The 19416-nt window shown below is 32.8% G+C and overlaps 1 protein-coding gene and 1 long non-coding RNA gene across 2 annotated transcripts; both read left to right on the top strand.

Moving 5' to 3' along the window:
• The first annotated feature begins 1907 nt into the window (after positions 1-1907).
• Positions 1908-4648, top strand: LOC127737530 (uncharacterized). The gene is made up of 3 exons (XR_007999612.1): positions 1908-2017; positions 3468-3547; positions 4034-4648. It is a non-coding gene; the product is annotated as an uncharacterized LOC127737530 (long non-coding RNA).
• Positions 4649-11301: 6653 nt separating this feature from the next.
• On the top strand, positions 11302-17365 carry LOC127737526 (zinc finger protein 511-like). The gene is made up of 6 exons (XM_052248335.1): positions 11302-11589; positions 12040-12099; positions 12742-12883; positions 13638-13765; positions 14811-15074; positions 17135-17365. Exons 1-6 carry the CDS (start codon positions 11444-11446, stop codon positions 17313-17315), a joined length of 921 nt encoding a protein of 306 aa, XP_052104295.1. The 5' UTR covers positions 11302-11443; the 3' UTR covers positions 17316-17365.
• Positions 17366-19416: the final 2051 nt, after the last annotated feature.

Here is a 19416-nt window from a genome sequence, read left to right as displayed (position 1 = left end):
GCAAAAACAGTGCTTATGACATTGGAATAAAAAAAATCCTGGGTCACGTTGGCGCACACACTTAAAAACTAAAAATTCGTCGTACGGAACACCTGCAAAGTGAATAATATTGACAATATTTGAATAATAACAGAAAGTTTACCCCCCTCACCTCACCCAGTTGCTAAAATAAGTGGTTTGAAGTTCATACAAACAAACTTCAAGCATCTGGGAATATTTCAACATAATAAGTAGCTCTCCAAAACAGAATTTGAAAAATGAGTAAATAGGGGGGCCAAAAACAGGCCTTATCGTACCTTGTCCTTTGTGCCATGTTTAGTAAAAAGGTTCTTTAATTTATAACACTATCTATTTATTACTCAACTGATGGATTGTTTCTCATTTGGGAAATAGTTTCATATTTGGAGGGCATAAAGATTATGTATGTAAATATGTAACATTAACAGATTATAATGTCTAAAACCTATTATTGACAATCTGGTTTTTTTCTCATTTATCTATTTAAAATGTAGTGTACCTTTTTGTGGATGCATTTTTCATAGGAAATTGCTAAAAGTTGTAAGGTGCTACAAGTCTTTTTTAAATGCAGTAGAATATGATTTGCTTGGCCTTCCAAGATCTGCCATGGAGGACCAACAAGGGGTTTTCTAAAGTCCAGGAATGTACATGATGTAGCTATAGGCTTTCTCAAGCTAGGTTTGTAATGGATGTTAGAAAATAAGCATAAGGGTGAAGGTTTAGTACCATTAAAACGTTTAAACCCGCTGCAATTGTTTGCACCTGTCCTAAGTCAGGAATCTGATGTTCAGTAGTTGTCGTTTGTTGATGTGGTTCATAAGTGTTTCTCGTTTTTTATATAGATTAGACCATTGGTTTTCCCGTTTGAATGGTTTTACAATAGTAATTTTTGGGGCCCTTTATAGCTTGCTGTTCGGTGTGAGCCAAGGCTCCATGTTGAAGACCGTACTTTGACCTATAATGGTTTACTTTTATAAATCGTTTATCTCGAGATTTGAATAAAATATTATGGGAACAAGCCTTATAACATTAAGAAATTCAATAAAACTATAAATCAATATAAAAATCAACATACTAATGAAATCATAGCGTTTCTTTGTTTACATTGAAAATGACATCACAACTAAAATCCCTAACAACAGGACCAACATCGGAAACATTTCCGTATTTCCGTTTCTTTTTTAACAGATTATGATGCTAAAATATGCTTTAATGATTTAAAAAATAATGTATACAGACTTCGTCCCCTTTCACAGGTAAAGCCTGCCTCATATTACTTGTTTTATTATTATATTGTATGTCCTATGGACATCCTATGGACGACGTGGAAGTATGGCCGTCGCGTCTCGAAAGACAGTTTGTAAAACGGATTTAGGAGACTCCACCAAAGGCAAAGCCCAAGTAAATTATTGAAGTATTGGGTGGAGTTTCCTAAATCCGATGTTTAAGTCCAGGAATGAAGGAATGATATACATTGGTCAAAGACAGAGCAATGACGTAAAGAATCCGAAAATACTGGTCAAATCTAATACACCTTTGAACAGTTTACTTACCTATTTTATATTTTCAAGAGAAACAGAAATAAAGAAACTACCGGAAGGTTGAAACACTTCTTAAAATGAAAAGATATCTGGATGCGGATACCAAATTTCCCGGAAAATACTCCAATTTATTTAAAAAATAGCAGATACTTACTGTTTATTAATTATGTCTGTATAAAGCACTTTTTGTTGAAATGAAATAAAAGAAGTCACATTTGTTTAATATAAAAGGGGTCGAATTTGAAGAATTTTTTCCATCCGAATATGGCCACACTTTTCCGTCATCGATTTAATATTTATACTTTCAATTGGTCATCAAAAAACATAGTTTAACCGAATTAGGCAGTAAGGGGAAACAACTCCTTTCTATAATGCAAACGCCATTTTTATGCGGGGAAGATCAAGTTTTATGTTTACAAAAAGGTTGATTTAGCGGATCGTACATATCAGAATGACACGTAAGTCTGCCACATAATATTTCATAACATGGTCTTTTGATCTATCTAAATGACAATAATAATCGCACTGTAAAAACTCTTGAAACCAGACGGCCAAAAAGTTGTGCTATTGAAAAATATCGAAAGGAAATCGCAAGGTACTTGCGATTTCCACTTTTTCAAGAATATGACATAAAAAGATAAACTATTCGATTATTTGACATAATATCCATTACAAATGATTGACAAAGTTATAATAATCGATATTGAATGACAAAAATAAAATCAATCAACAAAATAACGAGTTTGCAGTTGCATGTTGACATTGTTGTTGTTCTATTGATATGCTAATCAAACACCACCTCACAAATTGTTTACCACACAGTCACGATAGTCCTAGAAATAGTTCCTACTTTAAGTGTTGGCAGAATGTAAGTGAATATCATCCTAGATTTTATTATATAATTTACACTGCTTGATATACAATGATATAGTCATGTATATTTTTTGCAAAAATGTACCATGTTGTGCTCTCAGTCATTGTTTAATTGTCACTGCTGCCAGGTCAATATTAAATCTTTGTATACTGCACATGGTAAGCATTTTTGCTCCTTTCATAAAGGCAACCAAATTTAAAGTGATTAACTTTTAAGTATTTACTCAGATTTTTTTTAATCCATGATGATGACCATAAAAAACAAAAGACTGGACAGCTTTGTTTGAAATAACATTTCTGATTATATGACAAGTTTGTCTCACAAAGTCTTTAAAGTAAAGTATAGTAAAGTAATCTTTATTTAAAGTCGGGTTGCATATATAAATATTAATAGCAAGGAACATGAGCTCTTAATTAGAGCTCTTTAAGAATTATGTATCCTTTTGTTGTTTCAATGATAAACATGTAATTTTAAATAAAATCTAGCCTTTCCCTTGTAATCTAATATTTGACCATTCTATGCCTGATAGATAGAGGAATATTGCATGCAGTGCTAGCAATGATTTCCTTAGGACAAGTTTATAAATCAAAATATTGGTCAGAACAAATATAAATACATGTATGGACCAATTCAAGTACACCTTCTAGGGTGCACTCGACTTTAGTGACTCAGCATGAGGTTTTTTGGAATTAAAAGTTGTTTAGGACTTTTTGTAAACAATAAATGCTAGCATATCATAGAAAAACAAGTGAGTAATCTATGTTTAAAATTTTATAACAAAAATCTCTTTTTTAAAGTCTGTGGATTTTCTACAAAAATCTTGGTTTATTTGCCACAAAATCCCCCTTTTCTATTAAATGCAATGAAACAATAAATAAAAATGCTTTGCACGAAGTTTCCCCTTGGTATATGTACAAAACAGCCCATCTCTATTATTCATTATCTTTGCTGTTTTGATACTATTGCAGCTTGAAAATTTCATAATTCACATGGCTACAGAAGGGGTCATAAACCTTAAATTTTGGTTGTTGCAGATGCTGTTCTGATTGTAGAGTTATGTGAAATGGAAAGAAAGAGATACATGTACATACAGAGACTGTTTTGATATTAAGGTGTAAGTACATATATGAAATAATTATTAGAAATGACGTATCAGCTTATCAGTGAATGTACAAACATTTATTAGAGTTCTATATTTCAGTTAAAAAAACATTTTTTTGTCATTTGTGTATATAAGCAAGGCAAATGGACTTGTTTGTTAATAGTACATTACTCATCTTACATACTTCTAGAAAATATAATTTTATTGGACTGTTTTTCTCTGCTGTATACACAATTGATATTAAAATGAATCCGCAGTAACAGTAAGACAATTTTATTTTCAGAGGTGGATTTAGGGGGGTTGCAGCGGGCCGTCCCCCCCCCCCCCCCCTTTTGTGGGAAAAATTTGGTTGATTATATAGGGAATCACTGAATCATGACTCGAGTGGGCCCCCTCTTATGAACATTTTGTGGATCCGCCACTGATCTTTTATACATGTGTAATTACATGCCAATTTTGTTAATTCTTGATTGATATTATATGACTTCTCTTTTTCAGGTAAAAATGAGCTACCAGAAAAGATGTTAAAAATTTTAAAATTGTTTTAACAAGAGCATAAAAAAATAGAGAGAAAAAAGAACAATACCAGGCCTGGACCTTTGTGGCTGCATGCAATTAATTCTAAAATACCAGGAAACAAGATGTAGCTGCACAGCAGACATGGCAGATCTTAAAATTGCTAATAGACATCAACTCAACATTTTCAAGCTGCATATCAAAAATGAAAGCTTTCCTTTTCATATAATCCAAGAAATCTTTTAAACCAAGTCAAGTGGTTATTAGACCTGCTATCATGAAAATATTAACATATATATTATTACAGTCACATGTAATATCCCAAATATAAGAACTATTTGGTATGTCTGACTATCTTTCTTCCCATGTCATGTTACATGTATGCTCAGAATATTTTAATGTCACAAGGATATGAAATGGATAAATGATATATTATCAACCATTTAAATAAAACAGACAGGCTCACATAAAAATTAACTGTCTATGTGAAATTTCAAGTTGACTGAAATTGTCTATAATTAATACCATATATCCAAAAGTACAGAATTGTCTTTCTCAAAAATTTTGTATGTTTAATAGAATGATACTTGTAGCTTCTATTTTCTTGGATCTATATGATTATCAATATAAAATTGGGAGATGTAGTATGATCTCCAATGAGACATCTTTCCACCATGCAGAGACCAATGTAAATGCTAGAAAATACAGGTCACGTTATGTATGGCCTTGTGTAGCAATCTATGGAAGACACAAAGATTACAAAGTGTAAAATAATTCCAACAAGATGACCAACTATCAAGGCTTCCTCTTAAACCAGACAACTCACTGAAACTAAACACAATAGCAATATTCACAATAGGTATTATTATAGAATATTCCTTCATGGTTTGATTTCATTTCACTTCATGTGTTCAGAGACATATATATTGTACCAATATGTCTATGAAGTCTTTTGGAAATTAGAACAAAAGAAAAAGTTCTTGTTTGGTTTAAATATGAACGTTTGACCACCTATGATGACAATTAGTCCATGGTGTGTCTCCAATCGGAACCAAAATAGAATACTTATTGGGAACTTCAAACGCAAACACTGATACCCTACAGGTTTGATTGTATTGGTTCACTGGCTCTTTGAAGCTAAGACCAATCTGATACCGTTTAGCTCTTGCAACCATATTGGGCTTTTTGTTAGGTAATACAGTGAAAACATATTGTTACGGTATTTTCTAAATTACATTCCAGGGTGATTATCCTTTATGTGTTACACAATATAAAAATATGAAATCTGATTTTCATTATAAGGTTTCATGAAATGTTTAAGAAAGAGGTGCATGCCAACAAACACCTGGTTGTTATGAACATTCTTGATGGTTTTTGTTTTGCCTCTATGAATTCATTAATGTGAGACATGTTTATAGCGTGGTGTCGCTGTTTGAACAAGTCTGTGTTTAGGTTACTTAAGAACTCGATCATATTTGGCATGCTGTTGTATAAGCATAGACTTGGATCGAACCCTCTCAGGCCTCTTTTTTTTTAAATTCTAGATTCGCACCTTAGCATATCTCATTTCCATGGAGATTAGTTAGCCTTGCGCCTCTGGTCATTGGCATTGAATGACTTGGAATATTTTTTCTTAGTTAAAATGTGTAAAAGTATTTGCAATTATTTTAACCTTTCCATTTTATCATTTTAATTGCTTACAACGAGACGTATATCCCTGTGTCAACAGTTAATTAAATAATAGAAGCTGGGAATAGTTTATTAACTATTAACAAACCGGTGACTGAACCAAATTACTTCAGCCTTATTGTTATCCTTGATTTTGAGTATTTGTATGGTCATCTGTTAAAGTCATGCCGAACATAAGGTGAACCAAATTACTTCAGCCTTATTGTTACCCCCAAAATCAATCCCAGCATTCCCTTTGTGATATATATGGAACCTTGTGGTACAGTGTCAGAGAGATCCATACACTAACACACAAGTTATGTCTGGAAGTTACAAAAATGCTTAATTTTATTTTGTCCCCTAATTCCTTAACTGTTGGTACCATAACCCCCAAAATCAATCCCAACCTTCCTTTTGTGGTATTGAACCTTATGGTAAAATTTCATAGAGATCCACTCACTTAAACTAAAGTTAGAGTGCGAAAACCAATGTGTCTTCGGACGACGACGTTGGCCGTCATACCAATATACGACCGCAAAATTTTTTTGCGGTCGTATAAAAACAAAACCCAATGAAACCCACTTTCAAAATGACTTGATCCGCGCCTGGAATATATCACAGGTTGTGGTCAAAGGATGGATCTAGCTAGTTTATTAAATGAATGCAAGGAGTCTGTGTTTTTGTTATAGATGTATTTCTATTTATATCCATCTGATGAGTTAAGCCTTTTTCAACTGATGTTTATGATTTGTTCTTATGTTGTACTATTCCTCCATAGCACAGGTTAGGGGAGGGTTGGCGCCTGCTAATATGTTTAACCCCGCTACATTCTATATGTGCCTGTCCCAAGTCAGGAGCCTGTAATTCAGTGGTTGTCGTTAGTTGCTGTGTTACATATTTGATTTTCGTTCATTATTTTGTACATAAATTTGACCGCTTGTTTTCTCGTTTTATTTGTTTTACATTTGTCATTTCCGGGCCTTTTATAAGGCTTTGTTCATTTTTGAATTTCTGTGTCATTTGGTCTCTTAATTATAGAGTTGTCTCATTGGCAATCATTCCACATCTTTTTTCTATAAACTCTTTAATAGATTTTATCAGAAGTCCATTACTAGACTAGTCTAGTATAATGGACTTCTGATTTTATTGATAAGATGACAAGAAAAGAAAAAGACACAATAATGTTTTTTTTTTGTATCCTGTTTGAATGGTTTTACACTAGTAATTTTTGGGGCCCTTCATAGCTTACTGTTCGGTGTGAGCCAAGGCTCCGTGTTGAAGACCGTACTTTCACCTATAATGGTTTACTTTTTTTAAATTTTGACTTGGATGGAGAGTTGTCTCATTGGCACTCATACCACATCTTCTTATATCTATATATTATATGATTTCACATTGACAAATACAGTGGTCCTAAAAAATATAGAAAACTGCATTCAATTATTCTGTTTTCCATGCATACTGAGACTACTATAACACTGTTCATGATATAGTAGTCTCAGATGCATACTAAGCCGCTTTTGTTATAAACTGGGACTATTATACTATGTTAGTATAATAGTCCCAGTTATAAGTAGCTAAATTATGCATCCATATATTAATAGAACAAATGTCTATAAAAAGATGAAGACGGAAAAAAATGAAATTATCATCACTGACTCAGAGTAACTGAACAACGAACAGTTCGAATACAACTACCCGGTAAGGGAGCATTGCAGGTCGAATGCAAATTACCTGTCACCAATTCGTTAATAACTAACAAAAAATATGTGCACAACGGAAACAAATAAATTTAAGGTCTTTTTTTTAAATGTTGCCACTTTAAAATATATATATAATCATATCTCAAGTCAGTTAAACATGTGCATGGCTGTGATTAATACGCGGCGTTAGCTAGTAAACAAACCGGTGTATTGACCTTTTAATTTTAGAATAATAGAGTTCAAATATATCAATATTCATGTTATAAATGATTGTCATATTGACGTAAAGTTTTTAAACCAATGGCAAGATACGATTTATTTTTCGATAATCTCTGATATTTAGTCGTTTGAGATGGTAAAATTCAAAAAGGTTCGAATAAGATCTTCCCAGCATATTATCATTGGTTTCCCTCCCCCTTACTTATATTCCCCTGAATTAGGCGAATAGCAAATGTGTAAGTTTTAACAAAACAAGAAAGCTTATAATATTAACTTTAGATCATATCTTCTTCTTCCAAATACTGCCCACATTCAACATGATGAATATTCTGGCAAGTTGCGCATGATTAAAAACAGGTTAAAAACAGGATAAAAACAAATTGTTCTGATGATTTAGTTTGTGGTTTTGGTGACTTGAGACTTGAATATCTCAAGAGACTTTGCTGTGGCGGTATCTGGTGGCAGTTTGTTCCAATCCTTGACGGTGTTTATGAAGAAGGACCATTTCCTACAGTCTTTGGTGGCTGGCTGTAATAGGTAAGTATGTTGTCCTGTCCGGTTTGAGCTTCTTGTTGGTTTCGTAGATATTTATTCTTGTCTATGGCTACAAGGTCGTTTGTTATTTTGTAACACATGATGAGTCGTGCTTCTTTTCGTCTTGTTTGTAAGCTTTTCCATCCTAATTCATTTATCATGTTGCTGACACTTGATCTATTTCTATGTCTGCTGGTTACATATCGTGCAGCTCTTCTTTGTACCTTTTCAATTTTATCTATGTGGTTTTGCTGGTACGGGTCCCATACTGTCGTGGCGTATTCCATTTGCGGTCTTACTAATATTTTATAGGCATGCTCTTTGATGGATTTTGAGCTAATGTGGAGGTTTCTATGTAGGAAACCAAGGCTTCGGCTGGCTTTTCCTGTGATGTTGTTTATATGTTCTCCCCAATCTAGATCATTTGCGATGGTGCAGCCTAGGTATTTAGTTTATGTTTCATGCACCAGAGTATGGCTGTGGAGTTTATAGTCCCACTTGGTTGGCTTTTTCTTTTTTGTAACTGTGAGGACACTACATTTTTCAGGATGGAACTCCATTTTCCAGAGTTCTTCCCATTTTGCCAGTTTGTCCAGGTCTTCTTGGAGTTTATGGCAGTCGCTGTCTGATGAAATTGTCAAATAGACCACAGTATCGTCCGCAAACAGTCTCACTGTGGAGTGTAAGCCTTCTGGTAGGGCGTTGATGTAAAACAGAAAAAGACTGGGTCCTAATACTGATCCTTGCAGTACTCCGGATTCTACTTTTACTTTGTCAGATGTTTCGCCTTCAACAACTACTACCTGGGTTCTATTGGTGAGAAATTCCTTTATCCATTTGTTTGTTTTACTTCGGATGCCATAATGGTGTAATTTATGGAGGAGTAAGCTGTGGGACACCTTATCAAAAGCTTTTGAAAAGTCAAGTATTAGCAGATCTGATTGTTTTCCGTTTTCCAGGTTTTTTGTGATGTCATCGATACATTCAAGGAGTTGTGTTTCGCATGATCTTTTACTTCTGAAGCCGTGTTGTAATGGGTATAGTATGTTATTTACCTCTGCATGTTTCATGATGTTACTGGTGACTATGTGTTCTATTATTTTGCAGCAAATACATGTTAGGGATATTGGCCTATAGTTAGCTGCTATGTATTTCTGGCCTTTCTTATATGCTGGAGTGACATTTGCAGTTCGCCAGTCATCGGGTATCTTTCCATTCTCCATTGAAAAATTGTATATGATGGTTAAGATTGGAGCAATTTCACTGGCTAGTTCTTTCAGAATCATTGGCTTGATGTTGTCTGGTCCAGCAGCCTTGTGTGGTTTAAGATTTTTCAGCTGTTTTTCCACTCCATTAATTGTGATGATTATTTGTTCGCTGTCTGGATAATTTTCTGGTAGATCTGACATGAGTTTTTTCTTTTCAAAATCTCGTTTACTGATTTACATATGAGATCATAAGATAATAGAATAGAATAGAGTATTTTATTTTTTTCCAAATTATAGGGCCCACAAAGAGCATAACACACAAATTTATGATTGAAATACATTCTAATACACCTTATCGCTATTTGGAAATCTGCGCCGCTTGAACTTTTGACGTCATACAACAATCACTTTTCCATTGTGGCGTCAGAAATTTTCTATTGTGTCTTCAAAATTTTACCGGAACCTTTGTGATGTCCAGTAATGCCTAATGGCAGACAAATAGCGATAAGGTGTATTGAGTCAAGATTAAAATGATAGCCAAGTTAGAACTGGACAATCTACAGTCAAGAAGAACAAGTCAACGGCTGGTATTTCTGTACAAACTGGTTGAGGGTTTGGTCTGAGCTATTAATCCTAACGATTTTCTGGTTAAAAGTAAACCCAAGGATTTGTATAGTAAGATCTATACAAATCCTTGGTAAACCTAAGAGAAAATATAGTGGCAAATTCAGTGAAGAACAATACGAAGTCATTAAACACTATTTCATATAATACAGATCCATATAAGAACTCTTTCTTTGTTAAGAGCATAATACATTGGAACCAACTGGAAGACAGTATTGTATGCACTAATACAGTTGAGCGCTTCAAGGCAGCTCTCCAACACCGTCAATAGGTGTCTCTCTCTCCTGTTGAATAAATACCAGAATTGGTATCTTCGATGTTCTATTGTTTCGACACCTCCACACCCAAAACTACACTTATTTGTATCTTTCACTTTTATTTTAAAGAGAAGTTCTTTCGTACCTAAAATTCGATGTATTATTCTGTATTGAAACCACTGCAATTTTGAATTCTTGGTAATATAAAAGGGCAATATATGGATATTTTCCAATTGTAGTTTGTATTGAGAATTAAGGACCATTTTTGTTATCATTTCTGTTTAAGGTTTGACTTTTTACTGTTTAAAATATTATACATATCTTTTGAACCTCTCGGGGATTTGAAAAATATTTTTATAACTGAGGGCAAGACTGGGCCGTTTTCTCTCACTAAGTCATTGATACATATATTATATTCTTTTAAATACTTTTTTATTGCAGAAATTATTAGCCTTGATATGTAAGGAAATTAGTTTTGATATTGTATACATTTTTAAAGTTATCAAAAGTCATGAAATTTCCACATTCATCTAACAAGTCATTAATCAGCCAAACCCCCTTTTTAGTCCAATCTTTATATAAAACTGAATGTAAGTATGCTTTCCTTTATCACCTTGCACTTTCACGACTTGACTGTGGTTATCTACAGCAGTTTGTTAAAATTTCTGACCAGTTGAACAGTTTGGTTTGATAAAACAAATTGCAATTTCGTCAGAATTTTTAATAAACTGCAATAGGTGGAGAGCAACACTTACAGTCAAGTCACAGTAATTTCATATTAAAAGCTGTTTTTGTTTTAATGCATGAATAATCAATAATAAAACTATATTTAACATTTTGTTTCAGTGATATGTTGATATAATGGTGAACGTAACTAAAGGAATCCTTGTAGAATGTGATCCAGCTATGAAACAGTTTCTTCTTCATCTAGACGACACAGAAGCATTTGGTCGCAAATTTGTCATCCAAGATCTTGGTGAAAACTGCCTATTCATCTCATCAGACATTTTAGAAACATTACAAGATAAAATTGATGATATAATGGATAGACTTTCTTTTCCCTTAGCTGAAAAATAACTCTGCTGAAAAGAAAATTTCCTCAAATTTATTATTTCTGTTTTATTTATCTTTAGTCTTATATATACAGAAATTTTTTTTTTATTCACAAAAACAATAAAAATGAAAACAAAACTATCATGGAGCTGGATTACAACCAAAAGATTAATGAAGACCGACAGTCCACTTTTTGAAGAGGGAAATATTATTTGTTGCTTAGCAACAAAGCATGTTACCTATAAAGAAGATGTGGACGATATTCTTGAAAGGTAACAGTGAAAGATTGTTCAATATTTTGAAAAATTTGTATGATATTTTGTTATTTATTGTTTGCTGAGGATGAAATAGATTTTTCACATGAATTATTTTTTAATCAATGGTTCAACAGAAAATCAGACAGTGGAAAACTGTCAACTAAAACCTATTAGCAATATAAGGAGAGATGACAATCCTAGTTTGACATTGTACATGTACATGATGAGGGTTTGTCTTCTTTCAGCACCAGTTATTAAATTTAATGATTAAATAAATACAATGTATGGTAAATATCAGATGTCATAAAAACAAACTTGATAAAGATAAAGACTTCATAAATCAAGAAAAAAAGATAACATGTCTGTTTTTATTTTGTAAATTACTGGAGAAATCAACATAGTTTGTAGAAATCAAAAGTACTAACCAGATCAAAACTCATTACACTAATATTGTATTATTTCTAGGAAACCAATATTTAACTGTGGTATAGGAACATGTGACAAATCCTTCCAGTCCTTAGCTGAGTAAGTATTTATAACAACAAATAAACTGCAGGTTGTAAAGTATTATGTGAGTAGTTCTCTGCAACACAGGTGACAAGGGACCAACATACCACAGGATTCATGTACATATAAAAATAAGAAGATGTGGTATGATTGCCAATGAGACAACTTTCCACCAGAGACCAAATGACATAGAAGTAAGCAACTATTGGTCATCATACAGCCTTCAATAATGAGCAAAACCCATACTGCATAACATGATCACACCAGTTATCAGATTATACTAATGAACATATGTCACAATATATGTTCATAAGTATAAGTGTATACATTTATATGTAACCCTCAAAAACATGTCCAATCCCCCAAACTTGTCCATATGACGTCACTTAACTCCCAGATGCTTGCTTCAATAATATATTGGTTTCAACTGTACAAAAATAAGATAAAACCCAACTGTATGAGGGCCCCTAAAATAAAGAATACAGAAAATTTTGGCCAAAATATAAAGAATAAAGAATACTGAGGTGCTGAAATATAGAGAATAGAGAATAATGGGTAAAACATATAAAGAATAGAGAAAAATGACATGAAAATTTAAGAATATTGAATTGAAGGAATTCCCATCCATACTATGAATGAATGAATGAGAATTGATTTCAGATATGAATCCCATTACAACAGTATCCATAGGAACGTTTGTAGTATCTGTAGAAGATTTTATCCATCCAGTCACCTGTTAGATATACATCTGTTAGAGTGGCATGATTCCATGTTTGAATTAATGGCTGAAAAACAACACATGGTGAGCTGTAGTTAGTTTTGGTAAAATCAAGTTTTCTAAACAACATTTGACAGTAACTCAACAATAAAACCAAAATATATAAAAAAATAATATTGTGAAAGTGTAATAAAATAACTGAGACCTCTCCAGGGATGCACATTAAAGATCAATCAAATATCAACTCATTATCACTAATTTATGACAAAAGATAGGAAACTTAAAGAGAAAAAAAATAACTTCAATGAATAGCCTTTTACTATAAACAAGAGCTCCTGTACAATACAAGAGATCATACACAAGAGCTTATAATAAATTCTGTATTTGCATCTTTTTTGATATTCTTGAATTGCTTTGAATCATGGGTGTGGAAATATCCAAATTCTTTACTTATCCAGGGACAAACACAATACAAAAATCTACTTTCCCCGATAAGTTTTCTGAATTGTCACTACTGGTTGTTCTATTACAGAAATTAATTGTCCCAAGCAAGAAGTTGGAATGTATTTACTTTTCTTGGGGATTTTGTGACAGGAATGGTATTTACACATTGTATGAATATATAGAGACAACCACTTATAGGGTTCTGTAAACTAAAGAATTTATGAATAACTAGCTCTGACAAAAACACATTCATATCACTGAAAGTGTGATACACATTTCTCTTTGTTTGAACCTTTGATGAAGAAATAGTTTAATGAGAATTTGTCAAAACAAATCTGCAAAAAGTCAGTAATCTTATAGCGATGTAACCTTTGTAACCATCTTTAATTTATAGTTTCAGTGTCTTATTCCTACCTGTAGTATGAAGTTAGCCAATCGAAAACAAAGAAAAAATCACATGATAAAGGTTCATAAATATCCTAGCAACTTCAGGTTTGACAGAGAGAAGACATCAAATAAAAGGTAATTCCAAATACTGAAGTTCAATTCTCAAATAGCTCTGAACCATTCCTTTTGATAAAAAATCTGAACTCTGACCCCCATCCTTTATTCAGGTGGACCTACCTTGCAAAACTTACTTTTTGTATGGAATATAAAAATAAGAAGATGTGGTATCATTGCCAATGAGACAACTCTCCACCAGAGACCAAATGACATAGAAATTAACAACTATAGGTCAACAATGAACAAAACCCATACCGCATAGTCAGCTATAAAAGGCCCCGAAATGACAAAGGTAAAATGTTTATTTATTTGTTCTCATTTTATTGGATGTTAAACAAGCAACAACCAATTAATTAAGTGAAAACAAGACAAGATATCAAACCTGTCGTGTTTTCCATTTTAATATTGTTGTTCCATATTATGATTTTACTTTAAAGAAAACCAACATCAAAATCTTTCTCAAGTTCTGGACAAAATTGACAAAAAGGACGCTAAAAGAAGTTTCAATGTGTTGCCTACAGATAAACACCCAAGCCAACACAAATAAATGACGAGCAAGTTTCAAACAAGTGACAAATAAATATTGTTAAAATCAGGTTTCATGATTTTTTAAGTTGACAAAACTAGGGCTTTACTCTTTGCTATCTCAGTTAGGCCAGAACATTTTTAATCTCCTTAATAAAAGAATGATGGTCAACAAAAATACAGTTACAACTAATTTTATGGGGAATAATATTGTATCAATGATATGCTCACAGTTACTGAAAGCAAGCTGAAAATGCATAACCTTCTGATAATAACTAAAGTTTATTTGCTTCTTTAATCTGGGTAGTGGCGGATGTTTTGGCTTGCATGTGATGTGCACCACTCATAGTCTTATTGCAAAGTTTGTTGTTCCTGCAGAGAACCTGTTACTCTCCACAAACATTCTTATGAGTAATGGACCCTTACTCTTTACTTATTAAAGTGATCTTGAAAGTTCTTGGAATCAACAAAATTTCTAATGATATATACACAATATATTAATAAACAAAACATGAAAAAGCATTTTTTTTTTCTATAGTTCAAACACCAATAAAAAAATTAGAACATCTATAACCATGGAAACAACAGTAAATACCAGTAAAGAGAACAAACAGGAATTACTAGATAAAATTCCATGTGGAACCTCAACAGAATTCATCTCCATGGAAACAGAAAGGGATAACAGTAATGACCATGGACTAAAACTGCAAGATAAGAGTCGTCCAGGAATGTTGACAGAATCTGTGTCAATGGAAACAGAAGTTGACAAAGAGAACAGACCTAAACTAAAGTTCAGCTATAGGTAGTGTACTATTAGTTCAGAAATTATTGTGGGCATTTATTATTTGGACTGTTGTACAATCAACACAAATGCTAATTGAATTATTGCTGTTTCAGGGGATGCTGTATACACATTTGTTTTTAAATGACAGTATCTAGTTTCAGATGATGAATATTAATTACATCCTTATACTGAGAAAAAAAAAAGGTTTAAAAACTGACCTTTTATATAAAATCCTTAAAGAGTTCTGCAAAACCCTGTGTCTCACCTATAATTGCTGTTGTCAGTGTATAAGAGTAATGTTGACTGTAAAAAGTGAGTCCATTTATTAGTAAAATATTAAATGAAAAAAATAAAAAAAATTTTTTTCTAAAGATGCTATTTCATGATGTTGAAATAAGCTTCTGTCCTAGTTTCATAACAGTCCATGAAGGTTAACAAGTTTTTTGTGTAAAAAAAACATAATCTTAGACTGTCTATATATAAATGTTAACTGAAAAAAACTAAGCCCATCTATGAGTCAAATCATGAAAATGAAAAAAAGACATATTTTCAAAATTTGCTTCAGACATTATCTCTTAATCATTAAAAGGTTTCTGCCAAAGTTTCATAAAATTCTATGAAGGTTTGACAAAGTAATTGATGTGTAACAAACTTTAACAACAGACTGTATCCACTTGTTAACTGTAAAAAACTAAGTCCTTTTATCAGTAAAATATATAAAAACATAAAAAAAAAGTCTTTATTATTTTGCTCAGGATACTGTCTTTTGGTCACGAAAAAGCTTCTGTTCATAAAATTTCATAAAGGGTTGTCAAAGTAAATGATGTCTAATAAACGTAAACCATAGACTGAACCTAAATGCTGAAGCTGACTGAAACTAGAATATGTTCTCTTTAGCGACATACATGTTGCAGGCTCAACAAAAATGTAGAGATTTGTTATGATTGCCAATTAGACAACTATCCATATAACAAAGGACTCAGATGAAAACATAACATGTTACTGTATGACCTTATCATTAATTTCCTGGAGAATGGGCTGACTAAAAATAATTACACCCATCAAGATGGCAAGGGACATATGAAATAAAATTTGACATGCATGGGAGATACTAATGTGTGTGTTTGTCGCCACAAGGAGGGAAACATCTAATATGAGAGGTAATTTTTGTCTTTGTGTCCAAACAATGAATTTTATGAAGGCAATAAGTATCACTATATTCTACACATGCAAGTGTGTGTATGTGTGGTTGTGTATTAGAAAAAGGGTTGCAAGGGAATGCATTGATTTGAAATTGCCTTGTCTATATAATACTATTGAAAAAAGATTGTTGGCTTACCATACAACTTAAGAAAAACATTAGCATCAATAGGAATAATTGACATGTTAAAGATGAAGAAAAAAGATGTTGGGTTTGCATCAATGAGATAGAAACCTAATGATACAAATATTTAAAAGACATCTAGAGATCAACATAGTAACAATCTTCAACACTAAACAGGTATTCATACAATATGTCAAATAGTAAATCCAAAGTTTCATCAGGCATGTACAATTCCTGCTTACCTATTTTTTTCCACAAATATAAGACAAACCTGTCCCTTATTAATACTACAGTAAAATTGTTATACCTACCTATACAAACAAAGAGGGAGGAGTTTATAGGAATCTCTGTCTGTCCAATACTGGCAATAGATCAAGTCATGTCCAGCTTATAACTTTGGAATGCTATTAAATTAGTTGGTATGGTAGCCTACTTTATAGGATGTGTCATTGGCAAGGTTGAATTGTTTATCTAGAAGGTAAAGATCAGGAATATAGTTCAAAGTCATATACTTCTTATATCCAGTAATACAAAGTGCACTCTGACTCATAACATGAATGTTTCAAAGGATATGATTGTAACATGATATTATGGTAGCCTACATCCAACCAGATTGTAAGGTCAGAAAGGATGTTTGGACTATATTCAATTTTACTAAAGTTTCAAAAATGTCAGTGTAAAATGGGAATGTATGGGGGTTATCATATTATATCAATGCATTGCTCAATGTTACTCTATCAATTATTTTTTTCAGAGTACCTCAGAATTTTTCTTTTGGACATGGTGTATCTAAAGGATTTCAGCGGTCGAGAGGACGAGGTCGTGGAAGTAAAGCTAAACATTGGCACAATCAATTACCAGAAAATAAAAACACAGAAATGGACATTGAAAACATAGATATGAATGATCTGAATGAAGCTTTAAACACAACATAGAATAACTGTTAATTTTAAGGGGATTAAAATAAAAGTTTGTCTGAACCATGCTTTTATACATCTTCGTCTTGAATGGCAATAATATGATATACCCATGTTTATTCATCTATTTTTCTATTTATCCGCGTTTTGGTATTTTGTGAAACACAAAGCACAAAAAAAAACTTAACAATAGACTAAAGACACAAAGTACCATTCTATGAGTACTGACAGGTACTGAAAGCTAGATCAGAGCCAATTACAACTAATAGATAAATGTGTTATCCAAATATATTATTTTACATTACTGGTAAATGATGAGTACCTACAGATCAACTTCACACTTTGCTCCGCTTGACAGACTTCCCCCAATAATGAGTAAGCATTTATGTCGTGAATAATTCTGAGTTTGGTGACTATGTTGACTGCATCAATGCAAACAAACTTGAAATAAAGGATATGACAGTTAAGTCTGTCTCTAACTTTTATCTAGAAACTGAAAATGACTTTTGTTTAAGAACTTAATTTACGACAAAGGGATTTTTTCAATTTCCCAAGTGTGAATGTTCCATTTCAATTTAGCAACATTGGAGCAGCGCTTTGATATGGAGTACATATCTCCAAATTTATCCTATTCTAGAGTGAATTCCTTGATGGGGGTTAACTGCTTCCATTAAGTGTTCCAAGTGCTAAAATTGAAGTCTGTCCATTAAAAGTTTTACGATAGTGTTTGATTGACTTTTATGGAATATCTGTGTTACAGATGACCCGAATATGTTCCACTTGTTAAACAATCCCGTCCTCTTTCTTCTATTGTGCCATTACCGAATGCAACTTATATTTAGAAGTGTACTTGCATGAGCAACACGACTGGTGCCACTAGAGCATCTGAGTTCCACCCAGGTTTAAGTTTAAAGTTTAAAGTAAAAAAAATAAAAAATGCGAGACTCACAAAATGTGAAAGTAATATGAGTATTCCATCAGAAAAAAAACTTCTTTCCCCTACCGAGAATATCAAAAAGTAGAATAACAAAAATACCGAACTCCAAGGAAAATTCAAAACGGAAAGTCATTATCAAATGGCAAAAAAAGCTCAAACACATCAAACTAATGGAAAACAACTGTCATATTCCTGACTTGGTACAGTCATTTCCTTATGTAGAAAATGCTGGATTAAATCTGGTTTTAAAGGTAGCTAAACCTCTCACTTGTATGACAGTCGCATAAAATTCCATTATATTGACAACAATGTGTAAGCAAAACAAACTGACATAATAGGTAAAAATGTGAAAAATTGGGGTACAGAAGTCAACATTGTGTTATAATCTTAATCACTATTAAAACAAACAACTATGTCAACAAAGAAAAACAAAATGGCATAGATTCTCTAAAGACAAAGCACATAAGCAAACATGAAGACAAGAATACAAAAAATGACCATAGCACAATAACACAATGAGCCACGCCAAAAGGATATTAACAAAAATGGTATAAACAGCAAAGGTTAAAAATGTTCAAAGACAAATAAAAAGAATATTATAACACATCATTAAGATGATAAACAATGTCAGTACTTAAAATCTATACTTCAAGACTATCATTATTATTTGTGAAGTTGATGCAGAATATTTATCAACACAGTCTTGGTATCTGTCGATGAACTTTAAAAAAAAAAAAGGACGAGACGTTCTTTGACATAACCCTGGTTCATCAACTTTCTGCTCAGACACTGGTGACGTTTTATAAAGTCTGAGTAGCAGCTGCAAGCTCTTGAATACCGAATGAGTTGGGAAATGTATATCCCATATTTCCCATATGCAGGTGAAGCTGCTAAGGTGGTCGTCTCCTTAGTTATCAGTGTAGTATTTGTAATTGTTGTTTGTCGTTTATATTTTTGGCCATTTATATGTTGTCTGGTTTTTATTGGAAACATGAATTTCGATTGTCCCATTGGTATCATCACTTCTTTTTTATGCCCCCGCCGTTGCTGAGGGGGCATTAAGTTTTATCCTTGTCCGTCTGTACGTCCGTACCAAAGTTGGTTTCAGTTCTCTAACTTTAGTTTGCTTCAACCAAATGTTATGAAACTTATACAAAATGCTTATTACCACAAAACACAGAT

This window comes from Mytilus californianus, unplaced genomic scaffold, assembly GCF_021869535.1.
Source record: "Mytilus californianus isolate M0D057914Y unplaced genomic scaffold, xbMytCali1.0.p SCAF_4, whole genome shotgun sequence".
NCBI lineage: Eukaryota > Metazoa > Mollusca > Bivalvia > Mytilida > Mytilidae > Mytilus > Mytilus californianus.
The sequence above is the reverse complement of the archived record's forward strand: the minus strand, read 5'-3'. Positions and strand labels throughout refer to the sequence as shown.